This window comes from Centrocercus urophasianus, unplaced genomic scaffold (assembly GCF_019232065.1).
Source record: "Centrocercus urophasianus isolate 14NV4802_14NV808 unplaced genomic scaffold, USGS_Curo_1.0 seq_30, whole genome shotgun sequence".
Classification (NCBI taxonomy): Eukaryota; Metazoa; Chordata; class Aves; order Galliformes; family Phasianidae; genus Centrocercus; species Centrocercus urophasianus.
This window is the reverse complement of record NW_024884867.1, coordinates 5,365,383-5,391,971: the sequence shown is the minus strand read 5'-3', so window position 1 is coordinate 5,391,971 and position 26,589 is coordinate 5,365,383. Positions and strand designations below refer to the sequence as shown.

Here is a 26,589-nt window from a genome sequence, read left to right as displayed (position 1 = left end):
AGATTTTAATGTGCTGGAAAGAATTTCCCTTCCACCTCTGGTTGGATAGGGCTGAGAGGTGAGCCAAGTCCTGGTGGCATTCGGTAGAGAAGGGGCTGCTGTGTGCAGGACACCATTGAGACAGTAATTACCACTGCCAGGGCAGTGCAGCTGTCAAGGAGAGAATCTGTTGGTGGAGCCTTTGAGGCTGATCTGTGTTGGCCCTGCTTTGAGCAAAGAACAAGTGCCAGCAGTTCCTTCTAGCCCTCATTTGTCTAGTGGTTTGAAACAATTATTGCTGAGTCTGTACCACAAGTGGCAATTACACAAGCATCAGAACTGCTTGTTCCTCCCTTTGCACCAGCTTCCATGTATTATTTCACCTCTAGACACTGTTGGAACAGCCAAGAAAACAATCCTGACACACAGCTGAAGTTCCACTATTTACAAATCTGCAACGTCTTTATTCTAAGACAGTAACACTAAAAATATGAGCAAGATCACCTTCACAGTTCCAAGCAGGAGCCTCACTTGGCCATATCAATGAGACTCTGGAGAGAGGTTGGCACCCAGGTCTTTTCTCCCTGTACAAATACAACACCTCTGTCAATGTAAATCACAATCCGTCCAAACGTGTATAACTGCTTCCCTTCGTGCCGCTTTCCGATCACAGGCATGAAAACAATGTTGTGTTCCTCTGCTTTTGTCTGAATTAGGTCCTTAAAATTCATTGGCACAGAGCTGGCAGCCACTCCTATGCCTCGCTGAGCCATGTTCTCAGCCTCTCGTCGCTCCTGCATGGCTTCGTACTGGAAGTCTTTCCTCCTCTCCGTGTGAGTGAGGTATGCAATGTTCTCCCGGGCACCTGGCTGCATGTAGCCACCTGGTGGGGAGAAAAGAAGTGTGAAAACCACATGCAAAGTCCATGGGGAAACTCCAGTCCAAGATGCATGAAGTATTAAATGCAGGGAGGCTGAGCCGCAGTGTTCTGAATCATCCTTCACATGTTTTTATTGCTTGCATTTACAGTGTTCATGCAAAGTTAATACAAAGGCTACCTAGATGAATCAGAAAACAGTAGCTACAGTTACAGCATCGAATAGGTCCCAAATCTCAGCATGCACAGGAAAGGATGCTGCACTGCTACTGACAAAGGATGAAAGCAAATACGCCACAAATAAGCCACCTACCAACACTGGAAGAGACAGCCCGGTTCATGATGTCAAGAGCTTCATTAAATTTGTCTTTGATTGATGGATGTGCCAACACTTGGTCTGAGAACATGGACTTCCAGCCCAAGTACCACTTCGTGATCTCCTCGTAATTGGGGCTATTACTAAGCCAAGAGCACAGCACCTGCAAAACGACAGGGTGGGTATATTTGTGGAAGCCCTTATTATTAGCCTGTTCATGACTCAGCTTTCACTTATTAAAAATAAAAAATGACCATAGCAGTCTTAGAAAGAAGCCTGGTCTGATGCATATGCAACTCTGATGAAAAGTACTCAATTTAGCAGTTAAACCATTTCAGCAGCAGAACAACAATTATTAGGTCAGAGTCACAGAAACACTTTGCTTTGAATCACATCTGTCAGAATTACTCAGCCTTGTTCCTCACCTGCAGCCATTTTGGGAAGAAGTGTTTCTCCAGCAGCCCAACAAGACTGGAAACAGAAATCATTCCCTCCCAGTCAATCACCCAGTAGAAGGCATCCATGTGCTGCTGATGAGGGTTTATTATAAGTTCATTCAAACACATCCCTAGAAAAAGGGCAAGAACAGTTACAGGAGTACCTGACTTACCAGTGCCCTGACCTATCTCATAATGATGTAAATGTGAGGAGCAACTGTATTGCACTGCATTACCTCCAGGATCTTTCAAATGTTTGGCTGATCCCTGCCACCAAAACAATACGATTCCATTTCCCTCAATTACAATCTACAGCCAAAACTGAGAAACTTCAAACATTCAGCTTTTTCTCTTTTTCTTTGGACCAGACTGCAGAGCTGAATGAGGAATTGCAAATCTCACAGTGAAACCTTCAGCAAAGGCAAAGAATGAAAACGCCTCTCCCTTGTCTCACCGAGTTTAGGCACAATGTTCTTCACCATGAAAGCCTCCCATGACCCAGGTGTGAACACATCCTTCCAGGGCTGAAGGATAAGTTTGGCTGAGGAATCACTGGGATGCCATTTCTGCAGTGCGTTCGCCAGCTTGTTTCTGATGGGAGAATAAAGAGGCTCCAATCGTGCCTGCATCAGGGGAAGCCAGGGGTGGATCCAGGAATGGATTGGGACTGTGTCTGTCAAAGGATTCCAGTTTTCAACCTTAAGGCAAAACACAGAAGAGATTTAATTTCCTACTGGCACAAAGACTTCCCAGGTGCAAATAACCCCCTAACTCCAAAATACATTGACAAGGGCAACAAACTGGTATTGTGGAAGCTGCAGTTGACTACAATTCCAATAGTGGTTCAAAATAAGGTTTCATTCTAGTACAGCTCTCTTCACTGACCTCTTTCTGTAGCTTGGGGAAGATGAGCTGATCCAGAATGTTATCCAGTATCCACACAGGAATGATGTGTACCCAACTATCCAGGAAATCCACCATTGACCCACAGTTCCTTGGCTGCCACTGTGCCACTATGTTTCTGACATATGGCATCCAGATTTCCCACATCAATCTGGAAAAAATAAAGAAATCAAAACTAAGCTTAGAGCTCATCAAGCCTCAGGCCTACGGAAACTGAATGGACAACTTATTTAAAAGCCTCTTCCTTTTATATAGCTGGCAGCTGGATTTTAAGAGACACCTGAAGAGAATCATCTGGGAAGTACACTTTTAACTGTTCTTCACCATCACGGGGGAAGCAGCATTTAAAGAGACTAAACAAAATACAATTAATTTGTTATTTACCTGTGAAAAGCATCCGTTGAAAGGTCCTGGGCCCCGTGTGATAACAGCTGGTCGTTTTCCAAAAGGCTCTTCCACTTGGCTATAATCTCAGTGCCGTACGTACAGTCCTGGAAATGATGAGGTTAAATGATACGTGGACTTAATTGGCTTTTCATTCATTTCAGCTGATATCCACAAGGAGCAGGGCTGACTGCACGCTCTGCTACAGGCAGCTTTCTCACATGTTTCTCTCACTATTGGCATGAACACAGGGTTCTATGTGGAGCCTTCTTTTCTGCTCTCACGTGTGAGGAAAGGTGGCTTTTTTCATTTCCTCTCCCAGCTAATCAGGGAATTTGGGCAAGGAGAGGGGAAGGCAAGACAACGAAACAACTTAAACCACAAAAAGGGAACTGCAGATAAATCACACTCATATTCACCTTGAGGGGATCCCAGTTCTTGAAGTAATCTTTCATGAGAGGATAGACTATTGCTACTGCCAAGTCTACCCTGTCAGACATTCTGTACTCTTCATAGTACTTGTCTTGAAGCGTCTCAAAGATCTTGGCACACTCATCCAAGGTCAAAGGATTTTCACAGCTGGGTTGCATCCGTCTCTCGCACTCCTCCACCATGTCCAGGACTTTGCTGAGGTTGCTGATGGCCGTCTCCTCGTGCGAGAGAATCTCAGACATCTTCTGTATCTCATGGCTTAGGTTGACCACCATGTCTCTCTCATACTGCAGCTGACGGTCGCTCTGGATGATCTCCTGCTCCGTGATGTCGATGAGAAGCTGTAAGTTGTGCTCCAGCTCAGGCAGGGCAAATCCCTGGGGCTTCGAGTCCTTGCCCAGCAGCTGCTGAGGATTGTCATCGGGGATATTGTGTTTGTGGCTAATTTGACTGTAGCTGTAATAAACCTTTTGCTCCCGGCCCGTCATATCTATAACCTTCCAACAAACAAGAAGAAAAGTCGTCTTAAAAAGTGCAATTTGTGTTTAAAAAGAGGAAATACCTTGTTCCAAATTGAAAATTGGAGACTGCCAATTACTCCAGCAGGCTGATGTGAAGATCTAGAGTAAATGAAGAACAATTGGAGGTCGGAGCTCAAAGATTCTACCTCTGATCTCAGTTTTGCCATTTTGCTGAGTTAATCTAAGAACAGCAATTACGACTAATTACTTAGGTAATTTTAGACTTTTTTATGGACTTGTCAATTTAAATGAGTAACTTCATTAAGAGCATTGAAGACAAGTTCCTTGCTGTCTGAAAGCTTTTCTACCTAAAAGGTACTGTGTGTTTAGTTGCACAGTCCCAATAAGGACAGATGTGCTTACAGAACTGGGTGAGCTATGACAAATGAGAAACACTTAACTTACAGAAGCAAACAAACAAGAAAACTAATCTGTATTTTCTCAAGATCAAGATGTTCCTCAAGGACAAGTCCAATGTTGCAGGCTATGTTGTGGTCTATTAAATGATTCAGTAATGAATCTGAAGCCTTGATTTGCATGAGGCTGTGGACAACAATTGTTAGAACTAGCTTCTGTTAAGGTTACCACTTGCCTAAAAGCACTCAACACTAATGCAAACAAACTGAATTGCTTCCCAGAGATGCCATCACTTGGTTTATCAGCCTTACCTTGACTTGAGAGAGCTCCTTCTGAGGGGTTGAAAGCTGTTTATTAATCCTACCCTTGGCTTTCAGTTCTTCTACTGTCTTATAGCTGTATTTGGGCTTTTTCTTGCCTCCATTAGGATCCTTCCGCCACTGACTGAGTTCTTTTTGAAATTCCTAAATAAAAACAAGGAGAAATTGCAATTGCTCTTCTCAGTCACGTCTCAGATTTGCCTGTTTTCTATGAAAAAGCAATCATCAGATCAATGGAGAATGCCATGCAGCAGAACAAAAGGGAAGGTGACAAAGCAGAGCGAAAACTGGCTCAAATGCTGAGGTCCAGTCAAAAAGCCTTTTCTCACCATTATCACTACCAGTACGTTTCTCATCTTTCTTTTTTTAAACACAAGGCAAATTATTTATCTGGGGGAAACTGAGGATGGGATTCCAGCAATGCTACTGGAATAAAGTGAGACAGAATCAACATAAAGGACATTACAGTAACATGAAAATACGTCTAAATGAAATTCATGCTTTGTGTTCTTAGTTTCTTATCTAAAAGGAGATCAATTTCCTCTAACACAAAAGCTGACACTAGAACTGAATTTTGCTTGCACAACACAACCAGGTGAACGGATGTACCAGGAATCATACAAATACCTCCTCAGCTTCTTCTTCAGAGTCAACAACAGGGAAGTCTTGCAAAGACTGGCTGGTTCTTTCAGAGCCATATGCTCCCACAGCTCCTTTGCCTTTTCTTTGCTTGGCCTCAATTGGATTAATAATACCTAACAAGAGACCAGTTAGATCAGAAGGAAGAAATTCAAACGAGAGAGAGCACTTGGCAAGAGAAGCAAGAGTTTATCTATAAGCCACTTCAAGTTGCTAGTTCTTAAACAATGCAGTCTCTTCTTCAAAGTATTAGTTATTAAAAAAAGAACCAAATACAGGATCACAGTACCTTGAGCATTCTTCCCAAGACCTCTTCCAGGGACATAACCCATCTTCTGGAGAAGTTTTTGCCCAATTCCCTTAGTGTGTCTCTCCCAGCTGCCAAAATCCGTGAAAGATTTTGTGCCCCCTACAAAGCCTTTCTGACTGGGCTTGAAATTTCCACCCTATTAAAACAAAAACACAGAAGATTTTTAAGGTGCTGTGGAACTTCGCTCTGACACAAGGTACTTCCTCAAAGCAATTCAGCTGTCAACACACCGCACTGTTTCCTATGTCAGAAAGCCACTTTCGTGCCCATGGGAGTTCCCTGCCATTGAAGAACTTTCCAAGTGAGATGTCAATTTTTAGGCTCTATCAAGAACTTTACTGAAGCTGCTTCCCAATTGTTTTTGTGCTTGACAACTGGAAACAAGCCCACAGCGGAGTGCCATTCCTAAGGATACACAACAATACATCCAGATATCCATGGAAAGGAAGAGCAAACACATCCCTCAGCTTCACGCTGTACCCCACGTGCTACATCAATGTTAACTGTTCCTCCCTTTCCTTAGTGCTCTAGTTGGAAGCACTGTTGGAACTGACTTTTTCTTGGAGGTGCTGGTGGGTTGGTTGGGATTTATTTCCAGAACTCAGACTGCTCTCTGAGCTCCACAAACATAATACAATGAAAACGTCCTGGATCACTCACTGTTTTCAACTTCTTTGGCACAAATTCTTTAGGGATCTCCTCCTGTTTAACTGGCTTCTCATCTTCATCAGAGTCCTCATCTGACACATCCTCAGCTGCTGACTTTTTCAGCCCTGCACTGATGAAGTTCACGGGGGCTGAGTAATCCCTAGAGCTGAACCAAAACAGGACCTGTAAGTCTTAAAACCGCCGGGCGGCACGGAAGTAAAAACATTACTGCTCACTCGGCAAGAAACATCAATTCTTCCTCCCGGTGACCGTCCGTACCCCCAACAAGCGCTGCTGGCGGGGCTTTGGGGCTGCGGGACGAGCCCCCGCCCCATCCCCGCTCCGTCACGCCTTACCCCCGCTCGGCCCGGCCCTATCCCCACTCTGCCCGGCCCCATCCCCGCTCGGCCCGGCCCCTCCCCGCCGCCCGCACCGCTTGCCGCCGAAGCTGGGCCGCTCCTCGTCCGAGTCTCGCTCGGCCCACACGCCGTAAGTGGCCTCCTCCTTGGTCTGCCGGTGCCGATGCCGGTGCGGGTTGAACTCGTTCTGAAGGTCCCAGTCCGACACCTCGAAGCTCTCCATCTCCACGCCATCCTCCCCGTCCGTGCCGTACAGGTGAGACATGGACATGGCACCTCCGAGGGCCGCCCGCCCCGCTCCAATCTACCGCTACTACCGCTCCGAGGCGGCCCGGAAGCGAACCTCGCAACTTCCGGTGACGTACGCATACGCCATTTCAGCCCCCACCCCCAACCATAGAGACGCTGGCTAGAAGGAACGGCTCCGCTAGCGCCCCCTGTCGGGGAGCGGCGCTTCGGGCGGCGGAGCGCTCCGCGGCACCCTGTTGGGGCAGCAGGGGGAGGGGCTGCGGCGTTAAAGCACTGCTCTAGTCGTGGGAAACGAGTAAGTGCAGCCAAGAGTGAAACGAATGACCTCATATATTAATTCTTAAATAGAATCTGTCAATGACAAGTGATTGAAGAGGGAGTCCCGGTTTGTCACCTGTACAACAAATGCTCTACACGGTTATGACACCTATTCTGATCTGCACATTAAGGAACAGCATTACGAGACAGTGAAATACGGCTCTAAAATGTTCTCCGGGAATTGAATAGAAAATCTCTTTCCAATGCACTTTGAAGGTTCAGTCGATCTTCACTTCCACAGATTTTTCACCACGGAGCATCCAGCAAAGGGAGACGAGTGGTATCGAAGTGTACAACGTTTGGCCTTTGCAAATAAATGCAAATACATTCCTCGCACGGCAGTCATTTTGGCAATATTAGCAAGCAATATGCTTGGATAACAGATCTCCACCGGTGCAACTGCAAACTCTTCTTTGCAGGGCCACCCAGGGCCGTTCGCAGCAGCCTGCAAAGGAAGAAACAGTCTGGGCAGTCAGGCAAGTCCCAACAGCCACATGCCAGCAACTTTAAAGCCACTGAGATACAGCAACTGTTGGATACTGAGTTCCAACTCAGGCGTGATGGGCAACAGCACCTGTTCATACTCCAAGCCTTTGACACGCTAACAGCTGCTGCTGCAGAAGTCAAGGAGAGCAGGTCTGTTTTCCCAAGCTGGCAGCAAACACAACCATCCCCCTTCTGAAATGCACACAGGGCACATCCTTGCAGCTGTCGGGACTCAGCACACATACACATCCCCCCCTGCCCTTTCCACATCCAGTAATAACACCCCCAAGTGGCTGACTGTGATTTTGCTGAAGTAATCCCGTTCCCAAAGCTCAGGAAAAAAAAAGAGATTTGACAAATCGTCTCACGTAACTGTATTGCTCTGAGAACCTAAAGCATCTGTGAAGGAGATCATTCATATCATGAGTGTGCCTGGAGCAGCTGGGGCAATCCACAAGCACAGGAAATTATACAAGCAAAATGCTAATCCTGCAGCAATGCCAGGCAGATTTGTGTGGATCCCAAATTAAAGTACAAGGTCTTACCTGGAAATCATTAATTAGTGAGAAGATGACGTGTTCTGAGTCACCTAGAATAACCAAGAAACAGAAGGATCAGTTTTAAGTCACCTGCAATTCAAAGCATTCCCAGTGTGTTCCCAGAAGCAAGAAAAAAGGGAAATGGTCAGGACAGAAAGTGTTACAACAGCAGAGAACAGGCAGCCAAGAGACCAAGCCACGAGTCTCTCACTTCCCTACCTCATGTGCAGTGTCAGCTACTCAGGAACTGCAAGTGACACCTCTTGCAGGGAATACATGTGTGTGCTTGCTGCACTAGCAGCCTCGCTTCCTCATTCTGGGATTTGCTATGCGTGTTTTCACATGCTGGCAATGCAGTCCCCGTGTTGAACAGGTAAAACCAGACACCTTTGATCAAAACATTGCTGATAATCAATGCTAATCTACTGCATCTCTTATTCAGGCAGGTGGCCTTATCTGAAGAGTCAATAAAATAACACTTAAGTCTGTATAAATGATGGCTGTTTGAATGCTCTGTGTTGTACACAATGGAAATCTCTTGCTTTCAAACAGTGCTATTTAGGAAGGGAAGTGGGAGCAGATGGCCTTTAAAGGTCCCTTCCCATTCAAATGATTCTGTGAATAACCACACAGGGCAAAGCACTCAGACATGACATCAAATTCTTACCTGCAGATGGCCTTTCAAGTTGGCTGGCGTTTTATAATCCCCCTTTAAAACCTATGGAAAAAAGAAAAATAGTGATCCCTTCTTGGACAGTGACTGTACGAACATCAGCAACTGCACATCGTTAACTGCAGCATATGTTCCAGGATACGTGAGCCAGCAAAGACCTGAAGAGCAGCTGTTCTAGCTCATGCTGGGATACTGGGAAAAACAGCAGGAGGTCTCTCCCTCAGTGACTGCTCACCCAAATCATCTGTGTCCTGAAATGCCTCAGCAAGCAGAGACAACAAGGAAGAACTGCAAGAGCCCAGAGCGCTCAGACCGTGACCAGCTCCAGGATAGCTCTCTGATCTGCCAGGTTTGTGCTGCAGCTCTCCACTCTGCACAGACAACAGGGAACAGCATTTTCTGCTCCCAGAAGTGTGGCAAAGGGCACTGTGTCCAAGGGCACTGTCACAGGGTCTGCACACAGATCTCAGTTTGGGGAGAACTGGTCCATCCCAAAGCATGAAAAATTCCCTCTGTCTGCTGCTGCCTGTGGCTCTGCAGCTTCAGACACTTGAGTCAATATTCTAAAAAAAATTCTTCTGGTTTTGCCCGTGTGCATTACAAGCATCCAGTCACATCCCTCGTGGGACTCTGGGAGTGGCTGCTGAGCAGCACACAGACTCAGCACTGCCTAAGATTTTCCTGAGGTCAGACTGGAGTTTCTAGTGCCAACGACTTTGCAACCAGATAACATCACAACCAGTAACTCCCATGTCTGGGTTCAAGAATGGGGCTGGTCAGGGAGGGAGGGACAGGTCAGTATCTGCCACAACAGAAGAAACGAATACTGCCACAAAATCACAGGGAGCAGAATCAATCTGAGCCACACCAGACTCAAACTACTGCACATAACTGTTGGGAAATCATCTCAGTGGAACTGAACACCCATCGTTCACAGTTTCCCAGAAGGAAGAGAGCTTTTGTTTCCCTGCTGCTTCTTTCTGACCCTGGCCAGAGCCCCTCCTGCTCTGGGGATGGCTGTGACACCCACCCTGTGCGTGTTGTTGACAACAAGTGGATCTGGGTGGCCATAGTTGGGTGGATTGGCATACGGGTCATAGCCAAGCCTGGCAAGCATGGGTGCTATGTGGGCCATGTCCTGCAGTACATCCCCTGGAATGTGTCCAATCCATTTAGATAATGCCTCCATGTTCACTGGCTTGATAACCTGGTCCGTTGATCTTTCTATCCTGGAGGAAAAAAAAAAATCAGAGAAAAAAGCAAAACAAGTTGCTGTCATCTGGTTTCACAAATACACTGGGCTCAGATAGAAGTTGTCTTCAGCTAGCCTAGCTGCCACCTGAACATTTTGCTTTCAGTGCCTGAGACAAGCACACAGCACACACATTGCTCCATACCCTCTGTGCATGCAGGCAGAGCTGCCAGGGCATGGCGGTGCTGCTGCTGTGTGAGGTCCCTGCAGCCCTGGGCTCGGGTCTCTGTGTGACTGCAAGGACACAGCACTGGGATCCATCCTGTGCTAGGGTGGCTGCTACCAGCCACAACCAACTACATTTTGCTAAGTTGGTCGGTCCTAAGCCTCTCTTAGAAAAGAAACAGCATGGGAAGACCAGGAGAAGGTGGGAGAAGCCAAGCACCTCCTGGAGCACTAAAACAGACTGCCAAGAGGGAGTGCTCAGGTGTGTCTCCATGGGAGAAAGCACTCCTTTTGTTCCGCAACACCAGCACCAATTTTGGCAGGAATTACTGCTCACCCCTGAAAGTGATTCATCAGCAGCAAAATTGCAGAAAGGAGATCTGAGGATGGGTGGAGAAAAGAAGCATTAAAGAGCTCACGTTTCTGAGCAAGCAGTTCTTTTCAAATTAAAGATCCGAGCCACTTCTGTGCTATCAAGAGAGATGAAATAAGAGTCACTTGCTTCCTGCTTGTCAGGCTGCTCTAATGCATACACCAGCTTGCTAATATTCAAGCCCTCATTTACTCAGAAACACAAAACTGACTGCAGTAAAGCTGAGTGTGCTGCTACTTCTACCTCTGAAAAGCACCCGCTGACACAAGCAAGGAACTCCTGCCCCCCAGCACACACTCACTTGGAAAGAGACACTCCGCCAGGCTTCCCTATGAGCTCCTCATGGTGCAGCACGGTGTCACTCCAGGAGATACCCAGGAACTTCATGATGGCATGCATGGACTGCTCGGGGTGCAGCACCAGCTGCTCGTAGTAGACGGGCAGGCAGCGAGAGCGCCCGATCTCCAGGCATTGGGAGTACATCACCTCGATGGCCTTGTTCCACTTGGTCAGGCAGTCCCGGTAGCTGTTCAGGTCAAAGCCTGCTATTGTCACCTTCCGTGTGATCATGGAGTGGACCGAAGCACGGCCGTCTCGAACCATCAGGAGGAACTTGGAATTGGGAAACAGCCTGGACAGGTAGACAGAGGACTTCAAGGTGAATGGGTCCTTGTTGCACAGATACCTGGCCGGCTCGCCGTGCTTGGCGATCACCTCCAGGATAAAGGCTTGCATGGCAGCATCCAACACCTGGTCCGTCACCCCAGCCTCGTCCAGCCGCATCTTCTCTCGCCCCGACTTGGACCAGGCCTGCCGCATGGCCAGCACGCGGGGGATGATGCGGGTCTCCTCCCCGCAGCGCACCTCTGGGTGGGCATCCAGCATGGCCCTCATCAGCGTGGTGCCGCTGCGGGGGACTCCGCCGATGAAGATGAGGGGCATCTCCTTGCTGTAACGGTACTCCACGTGGTTGGAGTCCACCATGACCAGCTCCTCATTCTCGGGTCTCATCAGCCTGTGCCTCCTCTTGCTCAGCACCTGCTGGCACTCCAGGACCTGCTGGCCGAGGTGCAGCGTCACCATCAGGGCCACCACCGAGCCCACCGCCAGCAGCACCCGCCGCATGGTGACCCGCATCCTGTCCTGCTGTGCAAGGACTGCACACCACGTCACCACGCTTTGGTTTTCAGCCACAGTGCGTTCAACCCAGCGGGCATCTGCAAGACAGAGAGCAGCTCTGTGAGCAGGGCTGCCTGCAGCCTGGCCCCAGCAGCTCCTGCAGACGCCCACACCGTGCCGGGCTGTCGTCATCCCTTCTACCTATCAGCAGATTTCAGGCTAGGTGCCTTCTGCCCAGAATGTAATTAAAGCCCGCCTCAGAGCACACCCAAAGAGATTAGTTCTTGGCTGTTTCTGCCCCCAGAATCTCAGGTTTGTGGCCAGAGCAAAGCTCAGTGGAGTTTTCGGAGAGGAGGGGTCCTGCTCACTCAGTCACTGCACCATGCAATTTCGCCTTCTTCCATTTACTCCTTTGGATCGAGTGTGCATTAGGCAAGGGGAAAAAAAAGAAAAACAACAGCTTTCTTTTCACCCAGTAAGGAGTCTCTGGGGTTTGCTCCGTCCTGGACGAAGCCCAGCCTCCCAGGGCAGCTCCTGCGCTCGGCACGCTGCCCTCCTCCCCTCCTGCCAACCACCTGCCCCCCTCCCACATCTTCTTCAGTTTTACATACGCTGCCGTAGGGGAGGGTGGAAACTGAAATAAACAGAAAAACAAAAGCAGCTCACTCACTCCTCAAGGCCTAAGTCAGAAAGAAGCAATTACCCATTAGAATGAAACAAGCTGAGAAATTAAAAGGGTAACACATCAATAATAGCAACGTGTGTTGTGTTTAACACCTTTCTCCCCCAGCCTGACCTTACACGAAGCCCCCCCAGCACTGAGGCAGTGTCTGCTTGCAGGACACGGCTGCAGAAGTGCTGTTGTGCAGTGCTGCGCTGCTGCCTGCACGGCTCCCAGGAGAGCTGGCACTGCTCCCACCCCTCCTCCCCTTCCCCCCGGGTTTGTGAGTGCAGGTTTGGCAATCCTACCCCAGGGTCACAGCGGGATTTCAAGTTCTTTGTGATTACAGGGCTCGGGTGAGTGGAAGGAACGAGATGTCCGTGAGCTTTATTTCACTGACAATCAAAGAACTGCTTCAGAAAAGCTCCTTTTCCTCTCCACTCTTTTCATCAAAGAGCTCATTTAGCCAAGCACCTTCAAGTGGGGAGCAGCCAGCAGGGCCTGCCCGGTGCCAGCCCCACGGCATACAGCCCTCCCCATTACCAGCCCATGCCAGGGCCCTTCCCACCCCAAGGTGACATGGCCACCAGCACTCTCCCTGCAGCACACAGCCCCATGGCCAACTCCCCGACCAGCTGCTCTGTCATCCCACCAGGATCCAACGGTTTCAAATGCACGTCCACATGCTGTGTATGAGCCAAGAAGTCAAATGGTGATCTGTCTGTTTCAACCGGACGCCACACGGAACAACAAACAGCACCCTGGCATTTGTCCAGCCCCAAGTCAGGCCCATTAAAAAGATGAGCGCTGTCCGCTCCACCCTTCCATCTCCATCTGTCTCACTCATGTAAATGTATTCAAATGTTCACCCTAAAAATAACTGCTAACGGCCACGCAGACCCATTGCAGCAACGGCGCAGTCAGAGCGCTCAGCACGTCAGGGCTATTGGAACCACTGCAGCCGTGCAGGAAGAAGAGAGGTTGGTGGGGAAGTGACAACAAGGCAGTGACAAACAAGGACACCAAAGTTCCTGCAGGCAGAGTGCCTTCTGTATTTACATGCTGACAGGACCTCCATAGCGACAGGGCTGCAAGCTGGAGAAGTGCAGTATTAACAGAGCACCAGCAAAGTGTGGACAGATGGATGAAACATCCATCAGTGGACTCTGGGTGCCACGGGGAAACCAGGTGCTGGGAGCTCCAGGCACGCCTTACCTGCCCCTTGCAGCTCATGGTGCTGCCAGCCAAGCTTCGTGCTGAGATGCAGATGACCGTGAGAACACCTAGCAGGGAAGAAAAATCACAGGGTTGATTTGTTTGCTGATCACAGGCAGCCCCCACCCAGCTGGTGGGGCAAAGCTCAGCCCCACAGCAATGTTGAAGCACGTGGCTGAGATCCTCCTGGTGCTGGTTCAGGGGCAAAATCCAGCTCCAGTGCTGCAAGCACCCACTGTCACAGCAGTTACCATCTCCATGCAGCCACAGCACTGAACCCTGAACTGCCAGCACCCAGCAGCTCAGCTCTGCAAACCTACATGCATGGAGCAACCCAGGCACCATGCTCACTGCAGGGCTCCTGCCAGCGTCCTGGTGAGGCCACAGCTGTGTCCCTGTGTGCACAGTGCTGTTCCTGCACGCATGGCCCTGTCCCAGCCCTGGAGGATGTTTTTGAGAACATTTCAAGTACAGACACTAATTGTTATTCCAGCCACCCCAGATCCTCCTCCTCTCCTGCCCAACCAGACGTCACGCAGCCCCTCTGCTTCAGCACTGATGGGAAACCAGAGGGAAACTCCACCCAGCACCAACGCTGCAATGGAGCAGAGCTCATCTGCAGCACATGCATCGCCTTTCATCCTCACAACACTTCCTGCTCCTTTCCTTCAGCCACAAGATCTACCCTGGACAAGGCTGCAGGGCGCTGAGCAGCACCCACACACATCTCAGAGCTCCGTGGTGCAGTGGTTTAACAGCTGCCTTGCTCCGGAAACTCCTCCAGCTCTCACCCTCACAAACACAATGTGCACACACACACACACATACAGACTTGCAGACTTCCTTCCTGCTGCAGCACAGGGCCGTGCTGTGCCATCGCCTGGTCACAGCTTGTGGCCACAGGCAGCACCCAGTCTGCAACACAGCACTGCCTCCGGCCCATTCTTCAAAGCAGAGAAGCATTGCAAACTATTGCAAACAAGTGACAGAACCAGTAAGAAGCATGATGTGATGCTAAATTAATTTTGCTTTACACCATTCCCAGAAATAGATGCTAGTGACTTCCTGAAATGACAGAGGTGTGGCATGGAAAGTTTTAGCTCAGATCCTTGGGCTTAATGAGGGATGAGGAAATGTGAACATCTTCACGGAGGAACAGCAGTAACTGTGGCCAGCAAGATGCCGATGGACCTCATGTGCATCTTTCTACAGCAGCAATGCTTATCCTGCAGCACTTGGGGCTGCAGTATCTGGCAGCACCCAGCAGCACGCAGCAGCACCCAGGGGTGCAGCCCTAGGGCAGCACTGCAGGAGGGGAGCAGGGAGCCAGGTGTAGAGCAGGGCCCACATCATGAAACTGTTCTGCTCAAGGGCACCAATGGCATTCAGAGGAAAACACAAACAGTCGCTTTCAGGGCCCCACGTGACAAGAGCAGCACCACGCAGAGCAGAGCATTTTTGCTGATTCAAACTAAAGATGTGATGTGGGCCACAAAGCCAGACACAGTAACAGGAACCAGAAGCCAACCCTGGTACAAACACATGGATTTTAGACTACTTGTGGGTCACGAGGGCCTTTGAAAATCCCCAAATAGACCAAGCAGCGCTGCGGTTCACATTTGCAGCAGCAGCACCACCCGAAGTGACAGAGCCACTGAAAGGCAGCACCAACGCCAGCAACCTGCAGCCAGCTTGTCCAGGAGGAGGAAAGGCCCTGATGTGCCATATGCTACCCTTTTGCCTCTGTTCCCATGTCCTGGTGGCAGCCCTCTGCGTGCCTATGCACAAATGGAGCAGAACAAAAGACTCACCACGAGCGTGGGTGGTCAGAGCGTGCCATGCAACAGGGAGAAAAAAAACATCAAAGGTACTGCTAGAAAAAACACTCCCCATCTTCAAAACAGTATTTCCAAATCCACATGCCAAAGCATAAGTGTTAATGAGCTCCATTCCCGCATGCACAAAGATCATGGCTTTGCAAAGTAAAGGTTGTTTCTGCAAGAGAAACCCCAAAACCTCAAATTTGCTTAGGAAACATAATCAAAATATTTTATTTCCCAGTGATGCAACACTAGAGATATTCCTGCCCCAAAGGCACTGCTGAGCACAGGCTCAGGGCATGGCGGTGCCACCATAAAGCAGCAGGGCATGGGAGTTCACTCATACAGACAAGCTCTTTGGCAGATGCTCCAACCTCCTGGGATGTGCACACAGCAGCCTGCTGTCTGCAATGCACAGGGATGGGAGGGTGAGAGCAGGTACCCTAAGAGTGCCCTGGGGGAAAGCAGAGGCAGAGCAGCGTGCCTCTGGGCAGGGAGCAAAAACCTACACGGAGTGCCCTGCACTGAGAATCATGCACTGCCTCGTGCACACTGCAGCACTGCATGCACTGAGCGCCCTGCAGAGAGCATCCTGCACTGGGTGCCACGCACCGAGCACCCTGCACCGCCGCCTTGTGCACACTGCTCACTGAGCATCCTGCACTAAGCAGCCTGCGCTGAGCATCCTGTGCTGAGTGCAATGCACTGAGCATCCTGTGCTGAGTGCCACATCAGACTGCCCTGCAATGGGTGCCTGAGCACCCCGCACTGAGCGCCATGCACCGAGTGCCCTGCACCACCACCTCGTTCACGCTGCTCACCGAGTGCCACATACTGAACACCTCGCACTGAGCACCCTGTACCGAGTGCCCTGCACTGAGCACCGCGCACTGTGCGCCCGGCACCACCCCGTGCACCCTGCACCGTGCACCGCGCTCTATGCACTGAGCATCCAGCACCGTGTGCCCCCGCATCACCCCGAGCACACCGCTCACCGTGCATCCCGCACCGAGTGCTATACACTGAGCACCGCGCTCTGAGCGCCACGCACCACCCCTCGCACGCCGCTCACTGCGCGCACTGTGCACAGCGCTCCCCGCACTGCCCGTCCCCGCTCCCACCTGCGGCTGTCGCTGCGGTTCCGGTGTCGCCGCTCGGACCGGGCCGGGCCGCACTCCCCGGGTCCGCCGCCGGCGCGGAACGGAGCGGCGCTGAGATACGGCGACGTCACGCGCAGAGGGGCCGGGATCCCCGCGCCGCCCGCCGCCCCACCGCGCATGCGTCCCCTGGCGTGCACGCGTGTGGCCGCCTTGCGCGTGCACGGTGCGAGCGACTGGACGTGCGCGCGGGTTGTGCAAACGGCACTCGGGGAACGGCGCGTGCATGGTGCCGAGGGCACGGCTGCAGCGCTGCACTGGTTGCGCGCCCGTCCCGTCCGTGTGCTGCGTGCACAAATCTTGCGGTCAGGGTAGTGTTGCATGCACGGCTCCAGGCAGTGCTGCGTGCACGGTGCCCAACCGAGGGAACGCAGGGGCTGCCCCTGGGGGGAAAAGGGGGGTCTCGCTTTGAGGTTTGCAGGGAGGGAATGGAAGACGAGCCCGAGCGGAATGGGAGCAAAGGGAAACGAGGCGACGGAGCGCGCTCTGGAACGCACGCAGCAGGCAGCTCCATCGTCTGATTTTTTTTTTTAATTTGCCTCACAACGTCGAGTACACGCGGCGGCGGCGGTGGCGCGGTCGGTAGACACGGATAGTGCAGGGGGAGCGCGGGGCGGGCGCGGGGCCGCGCTCAGTTGGAGGGCGCCTCGGGGGTGACAAAGGTGCCCTTCTGGTCCCACTGCATGTCCCGGATGCGGCGGATGGACTGGATCTGGGGCTGGAAGGCGCACCACTCGTTCCAGTGCCTGAAGTCCCCGGTCTCAAAGAGGTACTGGTAGCCGCGGTACCCGGGGTACTGATACCCGACCCAGCTGCGGGGAGAGCAGACTTAGTGCTGTGCCCAAACCCCCTTTCTCCCTCCCCGGCGCCCCCCGCTGCAGCCCCAGCTTACGTTCCGCTGGGCACCTTCACGCTGCCCACACGGTCGCAAAAGCCATAAGCCCAGAGGCTGGGCACGTCGTCCTCCTGGATGTCCATCTTGTTGCCCTTGAAGTCAGCGGACTCGTACAGGGAGATCTTGTGGTCCTCGGCCTCCTGGGGGGGACAGCGGCGTTGGGATGGGCGGATGGTGCCCGCAGCACGTGGGGTGCAGAGCACTCACCATTCGGATGGGACGCATGGACATGAAGCAGTCGCTGCGGTAGCTGCTGGACCAGGTGTCCCAACGTGGGTACTCGCCCTTCTCCAGGATGAACATCTCCCCGCGCATGTTGGCTTGTTCATAGGCCACCCAGCTGGGGATGGGCAGGGTATGGCACATCAGGAGCCCTGCAGCACTACAGGCACTGCCTGAAGAGCAGCTCTGCTGCAAGGCCCTGGGGTGGCACGCTGTGTGCCGCGCTCATCCCTGTGCTCCCAGTGCGTTTGTTCCGCTTTACATCATGGAGCACAGGGCCAATGTTCCCAAACAACCCGCTGCACTGTGCACCTCCAGTGTCACCCAAGCTCAGGGCTCAGTGCTCACACAGTGGCAATGCCAGCTTTTTGGCAGCCAGCACCAGAGGATTCCCACATTCACTGCTGGATGTTTTCTTCCAACATGGAGCTATTGCTGCAGGGATTTTCCTGATGGCAGGAGACAGGTCAGAGTACTGTGGGCACTCCAACCTTACACTTGGCTGATTTTACTTTTGTCTTTCCCTGAGCAAAAGCTTTGGGTGCAGTTCCACCAGTGGCTGTCCAGCAGACCCTGAGGGTTTGGGTCCTGTCCCCCATTGACCTTGTGTTCCCGAGTTTCTACCCTTACTAATGCTTCCCAGGCCTCATCCCACCTCCCCAGTGCTGCTTTGGCCCCATTCCCTGCCTGGCTCTGGCCCAGGGTTGCTGGGTCCCCACTGGATCCCCACTGTGTCACTCACGGTCCAGAGCTGACGATGACACTGCGCACTCTGTCAAACCCGCAGTCTGCCAGGTTCAGGCACTCACTGGTGAACTCCATCTGCCTGCCCTGGAAATTCTCCTGCTCGAAGATGACAATCTGTGGGAGAGCAAAGGAATCAGGCCGTGAACTGCTGCTGTCCCTCTCCCTGACACTTTGTCTTTCCGCTTGGGGACACGTAGGCTTACCCTGAAAGCTTCCGTGGAGGGCTCTTCCCCTTTGCTGTTGGTGACAGGAGTGGGGTCGGAGGATGGAGCTGGTGCCGGGGCCGCCTTCTCCTTGTCCTCTGCAGCCTGGCCAGGAGCAGTGGTTTTTGTGGTCTCAGACATCGCGGTGGTCAGCTCGGGTCTGGAGACAGAGGTGTGGGGGGGCTCAGTGGGGACAAGGTCCCAGTGGCGGTGCTATTGGTGTGGGGGTGAGGAGCTTCCCACGGCGCACAGGACATGGGTCCTGCCTTGGCCACAAGAGGTGCCAGCTGCCCACAATCCCCAAGAGAGCCCTGAGCGTGGCCCCATCACTGGGGGTACCCGGAGCTCCCTGAGGCCATCCCACACAGGCGTGCGTGGGAGCACAGCAGGCAGCGGGACAGCCCTGGGGCCACCGATGGGTGGTGGGGTGGGAGGAGACAGCCCTGCTTTGGCTTGACCTGCAGTGGGCACCCCACTGGTGGCACCACAATAGGGGATCCCAGGGGGAGTGGGACCCTCCTTGCACCCCCCAGTACCGTGCTGGTTCAGGGTGCTCCAGAAATGGTGGGCACAGTGTGGGCACAGCCAAAAACCCGCGTTTTCCTCTCCCCCCCTTGGGACTGGCTGGAGCAAGTGCCACCGCCCTGGGACTTTCTCCTCTTACCTGGGCAGCTGCTGCTTCTTGTTGGAGGGAGCAGGCTTGTGTTTCGGGGTGCAGCGGGGCCCCCACTTTATAGCCTGGCAAGGGCAGAGCGCAGGCGGGTACACAATGGAAGTGCCAGCTCATCAGTGTCTGTGCGGCCGCCCAGTCATCACATCCTGCAAAGCTCTGGGCGAGCTGGAAGCCTCTCCCCGGCCCTGTGCCCAGCCGCTGAACCCAGCACTTTCCTTTATCCAGCGGCACAACAGAAGACCTGACCGCGCCACTTTGCCACACGCCGACACCACGGCCCCGCGCAGAGCATATATACCCCTGCAGCCCACCAGCACCTGGCTCCAGCACTGCTGCTGCTGCTGGGCATGGTACTCCAGCCCTGTGGCTGCCCCCAAGCCCAGCCCATGGGACCAGGCAGGGCTCCCAGCCCCATCTCTCTGGCCCTGCAGGTTTCTGTCCCGGCACCTTGGGCATAACCAGCTGTGCACCCTCTGTTTCCTCATTTTCCACCTGAGCACTACATGTCTTGCTTTAAACATCCCTCCATAACTACTTGGGCAGCTCCAAGGAAGCAAGTTGCGAGAATGCAAGACTGTAAAAAAGAATGCAAGATTGTGAAATGCTTTGAGTATTGCTTTTGTGTTTGCTTTTTAATTTTTTTTCCACAAGTGATGTGTGGTCAAAGCAGGCATTTTATGGTATGTCTTAGTCCACAAAAGCAGCATTCTCCTCTAAGGATGCCACAGCTGGCAGCCCCTGCTCCCTGTGCCCACTGTGTCCGTCTCCACTCGACCGCCAGTTTTCAGCACATTGAACACGTGCTATGCTCATTTGTACCATTCCTTGTTCTCCTCTAAATGCACTGCATGGGAGCAAATCCCACCTCAGTGCAGCAGTGCTGTGTCAGCTGCTGGGAGGCAGGCAGAGGGGGCGAGGGGGGGGCACCTGGGGGCACTCTGCCAGCAGCTGCTCTTCTGTGCCTGCTGGGAGCCTGCAGCCGCATCAAACACTCAGCAGCATCAGTTTGGGCTTTCCAACACGGACAAAATAAATCACCCATGGCTGTGCATTCGGTGAGCCCACTGCCCTCATTCAGAAGCTGCTGCTTTCGTTCCCCTCGAGGGCAAAGTGTTAATTCACAGTGGTGCAATTTCAGCAGCACCACCCGGGATGTTTCCCAAAATACCAAACAAAAAGCACTCATCGATCTCTTCTTCTCTCCTTATCGACCATGCTGTCCCCTGTGGCACTGCTGGGTGTGTTGCATTGCTGCTGCTCTGAGCTCACCCCAGGGTCTACTTCCTTACTGTCATGGTGGGCAGTTTTCATGACTCTTGGTTTTCAATTTGCATTCATTTTCGTGGTTGTTAGACACCTTTCTATTTTAAGCTGCATTTCTTCCTCTTAGAGCCAGGTGTTTTCTTAACCATGCCGCTGTGCTGGTGGCTCCTGAATGCTGATATCCAGCCTCCACCACCCCACAGATTCAACTCCTTTTGTCTTTCTCCTGGTTTCCTTCCCAACTTGCAGCCATAGGGGTGCTCCTGCAGCTCTAGGGGTGTTCTCTCCCCACTGTTGCCCCAGGATTATGCAGTAGGAGGGGGGTCACTATGAGCAAAAGCAGAAGGTATTTAGGTACAGTGTAGATTCTGTGGGCTCTTCCCAGGTCCCTGAGCACAGAGATAGAATCCATAAATCTTCATCTGCACCACTAGGCCCCTATAATGCCTTTGCAAATCGGCCCCTGGCTTTGATATGCTACTGTTCCCTGCTCTGTGCTCTGTGCCTGGGGCAGGTGGAGGGCACAGCTGGGGGACATGCACAGACCCTGGGTCATGTCACAGCCCGTGCCTGGTGTGCTGGGAGCAGAGCTGTGGTGTCTCCGAGCCCATTGCTCCCCCACGGCATTGCCTTTGTTCTGCCAGTCCCTCCTCCTGCCATGTGCTGAGTTAGGGCTTTCTGTAATGCTCTCCTGCCCTGTCTCTATCTGGAGGCTATAAAAGCTCTGCCGGAGAGCTGTTGGCCACGCCACCTCCGGGCTCAGCACTCGTCCCCAGTAAGCACAGAAGGAGAGCAGTGCGGACCCCCAGCCTCCCCCTGTCCACCAGGGCACAGCGCCTGTCCTCCTGTCCACCTACGCAGAGCCGTGATGATCCAGCGCCGCAGGCCGTCCTCCGGCCTCTGGAAGGTGCAGGAAGCAAAGGAAGGCTGGGAACGTAGCCCTGGCCCCACAGACAGCTGGCAGCAGGGCACCCACGGAGCCCTGATCCATCCCTGCTCCCCAGATCGTGGTGTGGGACGAGCCCTTCTTCCAGGGCAAGCGGCACGAGTTCACCACCGAATGCTACAGCACTCCGGAGCGCGGCTTCAGCACCGTGCGCTCCTTCAGGATCGAGAGTGGGGCGTGAGTGAGGGGCCGGGGGATCCCGTGGGGCTGGGGGTCCCAAGGCACTCACCCTTGGCTCCCGCAGCTGGGTGGGCTTCGAGCACTGCGGCTTCCAGGGACAGCAGTTTGTGTTGGAGCGTGGTGAGTATCCGTGCTGGGAGGCGTGGAGTGGCAGCAACGCCTACCACGTGGACAGGATGAGCTCCTTCCGCCCCATCACCTGTGCTGTGAGTAGCACCCAGTGCAGTGACATGCCCGGACCCCGTGCTGTCCCCATCCACGGTGATGCGTAGCCATGCCAATGCGGTGCATCTCGGTGCAGGAGCACGGGCACAGCCAGCTGCTGCTGTTCGAGCAGGAGAACTTCCAGGGCAGGAGGGGGGAGCTGAGCGACGACTGCCCCTCGCTGCCCGAGCTGGGCTGGGATGGCAGTGCCGTGGGCTCCTTCCTCGTCTGCTCCGGCGCGTGAGTAGTGAGGCAGGGCTGGTGGCACTCTGCTGGGACCTCTGGCAGTGCCACCACCCTGAGACGTGCTCGTCTGCTCCATTCATGGCCAGGTGGGTCTGCTCACAGTACCCTGGGTACAGGGGCTTCCAGTACCTCCTGGAGAGTGACAGCCATGCCGGCGAGTACAAGCACGTTCGGGAGTGGGGCTCCCATGCACAGACGGGCCAGGTGCAGTCCATCCGCAGGGTTCAGCAGTGACTGCTAGCTCTGCACTTGCAGGCACCCCCCAGACTGTGTTGCGAAGGTGGCAAAGCTCAATAAAAGCTCCATTGTCCAACACGGTGTGTTTACACTTGGAGGGGTATGTGGGCTGGGAGCGGCAATGGGGTGCCTCAGGGGTGCCCATGTCCCCACCACTGCCAGGGGACTTGAACCAGCACTGTGGCTCCAACCAGGCAGGAAAGGATACCGTGCTGCCTGAGCCCTGCTCAGGAGGAATTAGGAGCTGCAAGGTCTGGCAGGCCACAGCTGCATGCTGTGCCCCCATCTTCATGCCTATACACAACTCGTCACCCATGCACACCTTCCTCCATACCTTTGCACATATGCAAACATCCACGCACACACCTGTGCACTCATATCTGCATCCCCACACCTGTGTATGCGCCCCTATAGCCATGGCAAAACCCTGAACCACCTGTGCACTCGTGCCTGTGCTCATACACACTCCTCTGCATTAATGCACCACCTCTGTGGCCATGTGCAGCCCTGCAGCATGGCAGTGCCCAGAGAGGAGCCACAGGGCAGGGCTTCTCCTGCTGGCCCTGTTCAGTGCTGCAGGAGATGGAGGAAGCAGGTTGCTGGTGGGGGCTGCTGAGACAACATCTTCTTTGTCTTGTGGGAAAACAGCAGTGAGCTGAAGCTGGCAATGTGATGGGGAAAAAAATAATGGTTCAGAAATATTTCTCATTTCAGAAGGGCTCTGGAGAAAAAAAGGTTTGATGGCATTAAGATGTCCCTTTTCTGGCATTTGCAAAAGAAAGACCACAGTGGAGACAGTGCTTCCCTGGGAAGGGATCCTCCTCAAAGGACATAATAATTAAAAATACTGAATAGAAGGAGAAGCAGACAGTGTGGGATGGGCTGAGCAAAATCCTCCTGCTGCCCCAGAACAGCTGTGACAGCACAGCCTCCACAGCTCCCGTCTGATGTGTGTGCAGCTGGGAAGTGCACCTACATGTGGAGTGATGCCACTGGGGACAGTGGGATGGCCAGGCACTGCCCTTGGGTGCCTGCACATGATGCACTGTGGCACGGTGACACCCCAACACCGCAGCACCCACAGCTGTTACGCTCTCCCCAAGCAGCAGCCATTGCTCTTAGCCCCCTCCTGCTCCAACCCCCACCCATCACTTGGGGCCAAGGGGAGGGGGGGAGGGAGAGATGTTGCCTGGGCCGCATCTCCAACATTAACATTTCATGGGCGCTGCAGCATCCTCCTGCATGTAGGTAGGGCTGCGGGGCCGGCAGGGGCTGCGGGGGAGGAGTTTGCATGGCAATATCTTGCACAGGGAATCTCTCTGGAAAGCTCCAGCACAAAGGAGCTGTACAGCGGCCAAGAGAGCACGCAGACCACGGTCCCCAAGCCGGCTGCCACCTGGAAGCCAGGTAATGCTGCCCTTCCTTTTCCCTCCGCTGTTTCCTAATGGGAACGTGGCTTTTCTCCAGGCCCAGGGTTTTGGGGCATTGGGTGCAGCCCTGGGAGCCCCCCGGTTCCATGCCCACAGCCCCGCACTGAGTACCAGCACCAATACTGATGGATGCACTGCTTGTTCGTGTTGTTTTTCAGAATCCTCATCAAGAATAGGGCTCGAGACAGGTAAATGGATTCTTGCCTCATTTTCAGTGCTCCTGGAAAGGAAGCAGGCAAAATGCTGGTTTGCTTCTTTGTCTTGAAACCACCATTTTCCTCCAGGCCTGGTGATGTTAGGTGGGGGTTTTAGAGGAGAGAGGCTGAGGGTAGCTCTTCCCTCCGCAAAGAGTTAATGTGACAGCTGCCGCCAGGCTCCTTTTGGGGAGCCATTTTCTCTCCCTCATTGTTCCGCTGCCTTTGTGTGCACGTCCATCTCATCCGGGGAGCCAGGAAGAATGAGACCCCAACGCCCTGGGGACCCTTCCCCATTACAGCTCTGCTTCAGAAAGCAGCGGCAGAGCGGTGCGGGCACAGAGGGTGGCAGTGGGGTGGGGGACAGCAGCGGGGTGGGAGGGGTGGAAGGGTGCTGGGGGGGGGGGTTAGACTGGAGCCACTGCTGCGGGCGGAGGGAGGAGGGATCATCCCACCGAGCAGCAACAATGAACCTCGGGCAGCAAACGGCAGCTGCTCGGCAGCTGAAGTGCGCAGTCATTGCAGAGCGGCCCCGCTGGGGTTTGGGGCCATTGTTGCTTTTCCCACATTGGCCCCACGCTGCTTGTTCCCAGCGGGATGCAGCCAGGTGGGATGTCTGCCTCTGCTACAGCCCATGAGCAGAGAGGTGCGGGCACAGCAGTGGATCTGAGGGCACTGCAGGGCCCTCACTGCATGGCAGTGCCACGCTCCGCTGAGGCAGTGCTGCACTGGGGACCTCGGTGCTGATCCGACAGCATGGTGCTGCTCCTTGCTCTCTTGCTGCGTTGCTTGCTTTCTTTTGCAGCTGCTAATGACTGACCTGAGGTCTGTTCACACACAGTCCCCTGCGCAGCCCTCGCAGAGGAACATCCGGAAGGGATGGGGGACGCTGCACGGTGCCCACGTAGCCAGATTGCACAGGTAGGACCCCTGTGGGTCAGGTGGGCACCCCTTGGTATTACCCAGCCCTGTGCTCGCCCCGTAGTCTGAGAGCTGGCACGGGTCTGTGCAGCCAGGTTGTGCTGCCTGCACTCAGGGCTGCTCCTTCTGCACCTGGAGCAAAGCTGCCCGCCCTGGGGTCCAAGGGTCACACCATAAGGCTGCGTGACCAGGGGCTGCTCCAAGAGGTGTGTGGCAGTGAGATGGGGTCTGCTCATAGGTGCTCACAGCATCTCTGCTTCCCAGAACCACCAGCCCCATGGCTCTGCCACAGCTCTCACCCGAGGGCACCGGGGCACAGGGACGTGACAGCCACCTGCACACGGACACTGGAGCTGCTGGCCCCAGCGAAGCCACCTGATGCCAGCTCAGCTGCTGTGGGAACAAGGCTGAAGAGATGGTGGTGGCAGTGCCTGAGGACATGGGACTGCCTTCACATGGTTCTTCCAGGTGCTGGGGTCCTCTTCTTCCTGCAAACACTCTGGCACTGATGAGGCTGTCCCCTCCTTGGAGTCCATTTCTCATCCTCATGGTGCCAGGGCTGCACATTGCAGGGCGTACTCAGGCTCTGTGTGCCTTACCAGCACGGTGACAGCAGCAGATCCCCACCAAGCGTTTCATCTGGAGGGCTGCATTGCGCTGACCCATCCCCTGACACCTTCCCATATCCCATAACCCAGTGGCAAAGCCCAAAAACGTCTCCTGCTCTCCAAAGCCATGCTGCCTTGCGCGGGGACTAACCGTGCCCAGCTGTGCATGCGTGTGCTCTGCTCCTCTCCAGCACTAACCAGGGCCCCCAGGCACCGTGTGCCCCTTGTGATCACTAACCCACTAACACACCCGCATGCCCTACTAACAGCCCTGCTCTCACTAACAGCCCACAGGCCTTAAAGGGGAACGGAAAAGCTGGGTAAGTACGGGGCTGTGCAGGGCAGTATGGGGCTGGGGATGCCAGGCAGCATGTGGGGCAGGCAGGACAGGATGGGCAGCTCCTCTGTATGTCCCCTGCATGGGGCTGGTCTCTGCAGCAGTGGGGCTGCGATGCCCAAAGTGCTGCATGCGGTTCTGCTGCTGACTGGGAGCCCAAAATGGTTTTATCAGCAGAAGCTTTTCAGTTCCTTTTTAAGCCAGTGGATCTCTCTGTTACTAACACATTCCTGAACTGAATTAAACAAACTAATCGTTGCTACTTTTCTCTTCATTTCTTTTCTAGTGTATATGTTCTCTAAGTGCGACTGACGATGCCATGCTTCTCTTTACTAACAGCCTACATTAACCTCTCTTTACTTGTTTCTCTATTGCCTCTAACAGTTCTTTGCACTTCAACTTTCCAGTGCTGTTGGCCATGACAGATGAGCCGTGGTCCCTACACACCCAGTGACCCACAGCTGCTGACCCCACACTGCCAGTGGGTGCAGCACAAAGGGAGAGGCTCAGGCCAGGGCTGCTTTCAAAATTTCCCTATTGGCCTGTTGTTTGCTAAGAAATTTCACGTGGTTCAATGAGGAAAAGATACTGAGTGGAATGAGGACAATGCCAAAACCATGAGCAACAGCTGGCAATTGCCACAATAAACCAGCAAAGCTGCCCAGAAAGCAGCACGATGGCCACGAGCCCCCCACCCCAGTTCACCTGTCATGGAAACAGCCTCTCCGCATCACACGCGGGGCAGCTGCAGATTCTGCTGGCTCTCTTTGCTCC

The 26,589-nt window shown here is 53.5% G+C and overlaps 4 protein-coding genes across 4 annotated transcripts; 1 reads left to right on the top strand and 3 right to left on the bottom strand.

The window, feature by feature from the left end:
• Positions 1-422: 422 nt before the first annotated feature.
• TFIP11 (tuftelin interacting protein 11) lies at positions 423-6,834 on the bottom strand. Its single transcript, XM_042828761.1, has 12 exons — positions 6,557-6,834; positions 6,136-6,289; positions 5,455-5,611; positions 5,154-5,281; positions 4,518-4,670; positions 3,316-3,825; positions 2,897-3,003; positions 2,495-2,663; positions 2,064-2,307; positions 1,598-1,740; positions 1,170-1,335; positions 423-862 (listed from the first exon to the last, which is right to left on the bottom strand). Exons 1-12 carry the CDS (start codon positions 6,751-6,753, stop codon positions 507-509), a joined length of 2,484 nt encoding a protein of 827 aa, XP_042684695.1. The 5' UTR covers positions 6,754-6,834; the 3' UTR covers positions 423-506.
• A 209-nt stretch (positions 6,835-7,043) lies between these two features.
• Positions 7,044-16,552, bottom strand: TPST2 (tyrosylprotein sulfotransferase 2). Its single transcript, XM_042829211.1, has 7 exons — positions 16,474-16,552; positions 13,533-13,600; positions 10,839-11,754; positions 9,778-9,976; positions 8,742-8,792; positions 8,081-8,124; positions 7,044-7,494 (listed from the first exon to the last, which is right to left on the bottom strand). Exons 3-6 carry the CDS (start codon positions 11,672-11,674, stop codon positions 8,095-8,097), a joined length of 1,116 nt encoding a protein of 371 aa, XP_042685145.1. The 5' UTR covers positions 11,675-11,754; positions 13,533-13,600; positions 16,474-16,552; the 3' UTR covers positions 7,044-7,494; positions 8,081-8,094.
• Positions 16,553-17,140: 588 nt separating this feature from the next.
• Positions 17,141-21,768, bottom strand: CRYBB1 (crystallin beta B1). Its single transcript, XM_042829003.1, has 6 exons — positions 21,688-21,768; positions 18,577-18,736; positions 18,369-18,487; positions 17,612-17,744; positions 17,402-17,544; positions 17,141-17,321 (listed from the first exon to the last, which is right to left on the bottom strand). The coding sequence occupies exons 2-6, from the start codon at positions 18,715-18,717 to the stop codon at positions 17,141-17,143; spliced, it is 717 nt and encodes a 238-aa protein (XP_042684937.1). The 5' UTR covers positions 18,718-18,736; positions 21,688-21,768.
• Positions 21,381-22,322, top strand: CRYBA4 (crystallin beta A4). The gene is made up of 5 exons (XM_042829004.1): positions 21,381-21,419; positions 21,517-21,635; positions 21,703-21,844; positions 21,940-22,082; positions 22,175-22,322. The coding sequence occupies exons 1-5, from the start codon at positions 21,381-21,383 to the stop codon at positions 22,320-22,322; spliced, it is 591 nt and encodes a 196-aa protein (XP_042684938.1).
• The last annotated feature ends 4,267 nt before the right edge of the window (positions 22,323-26,589 follow it).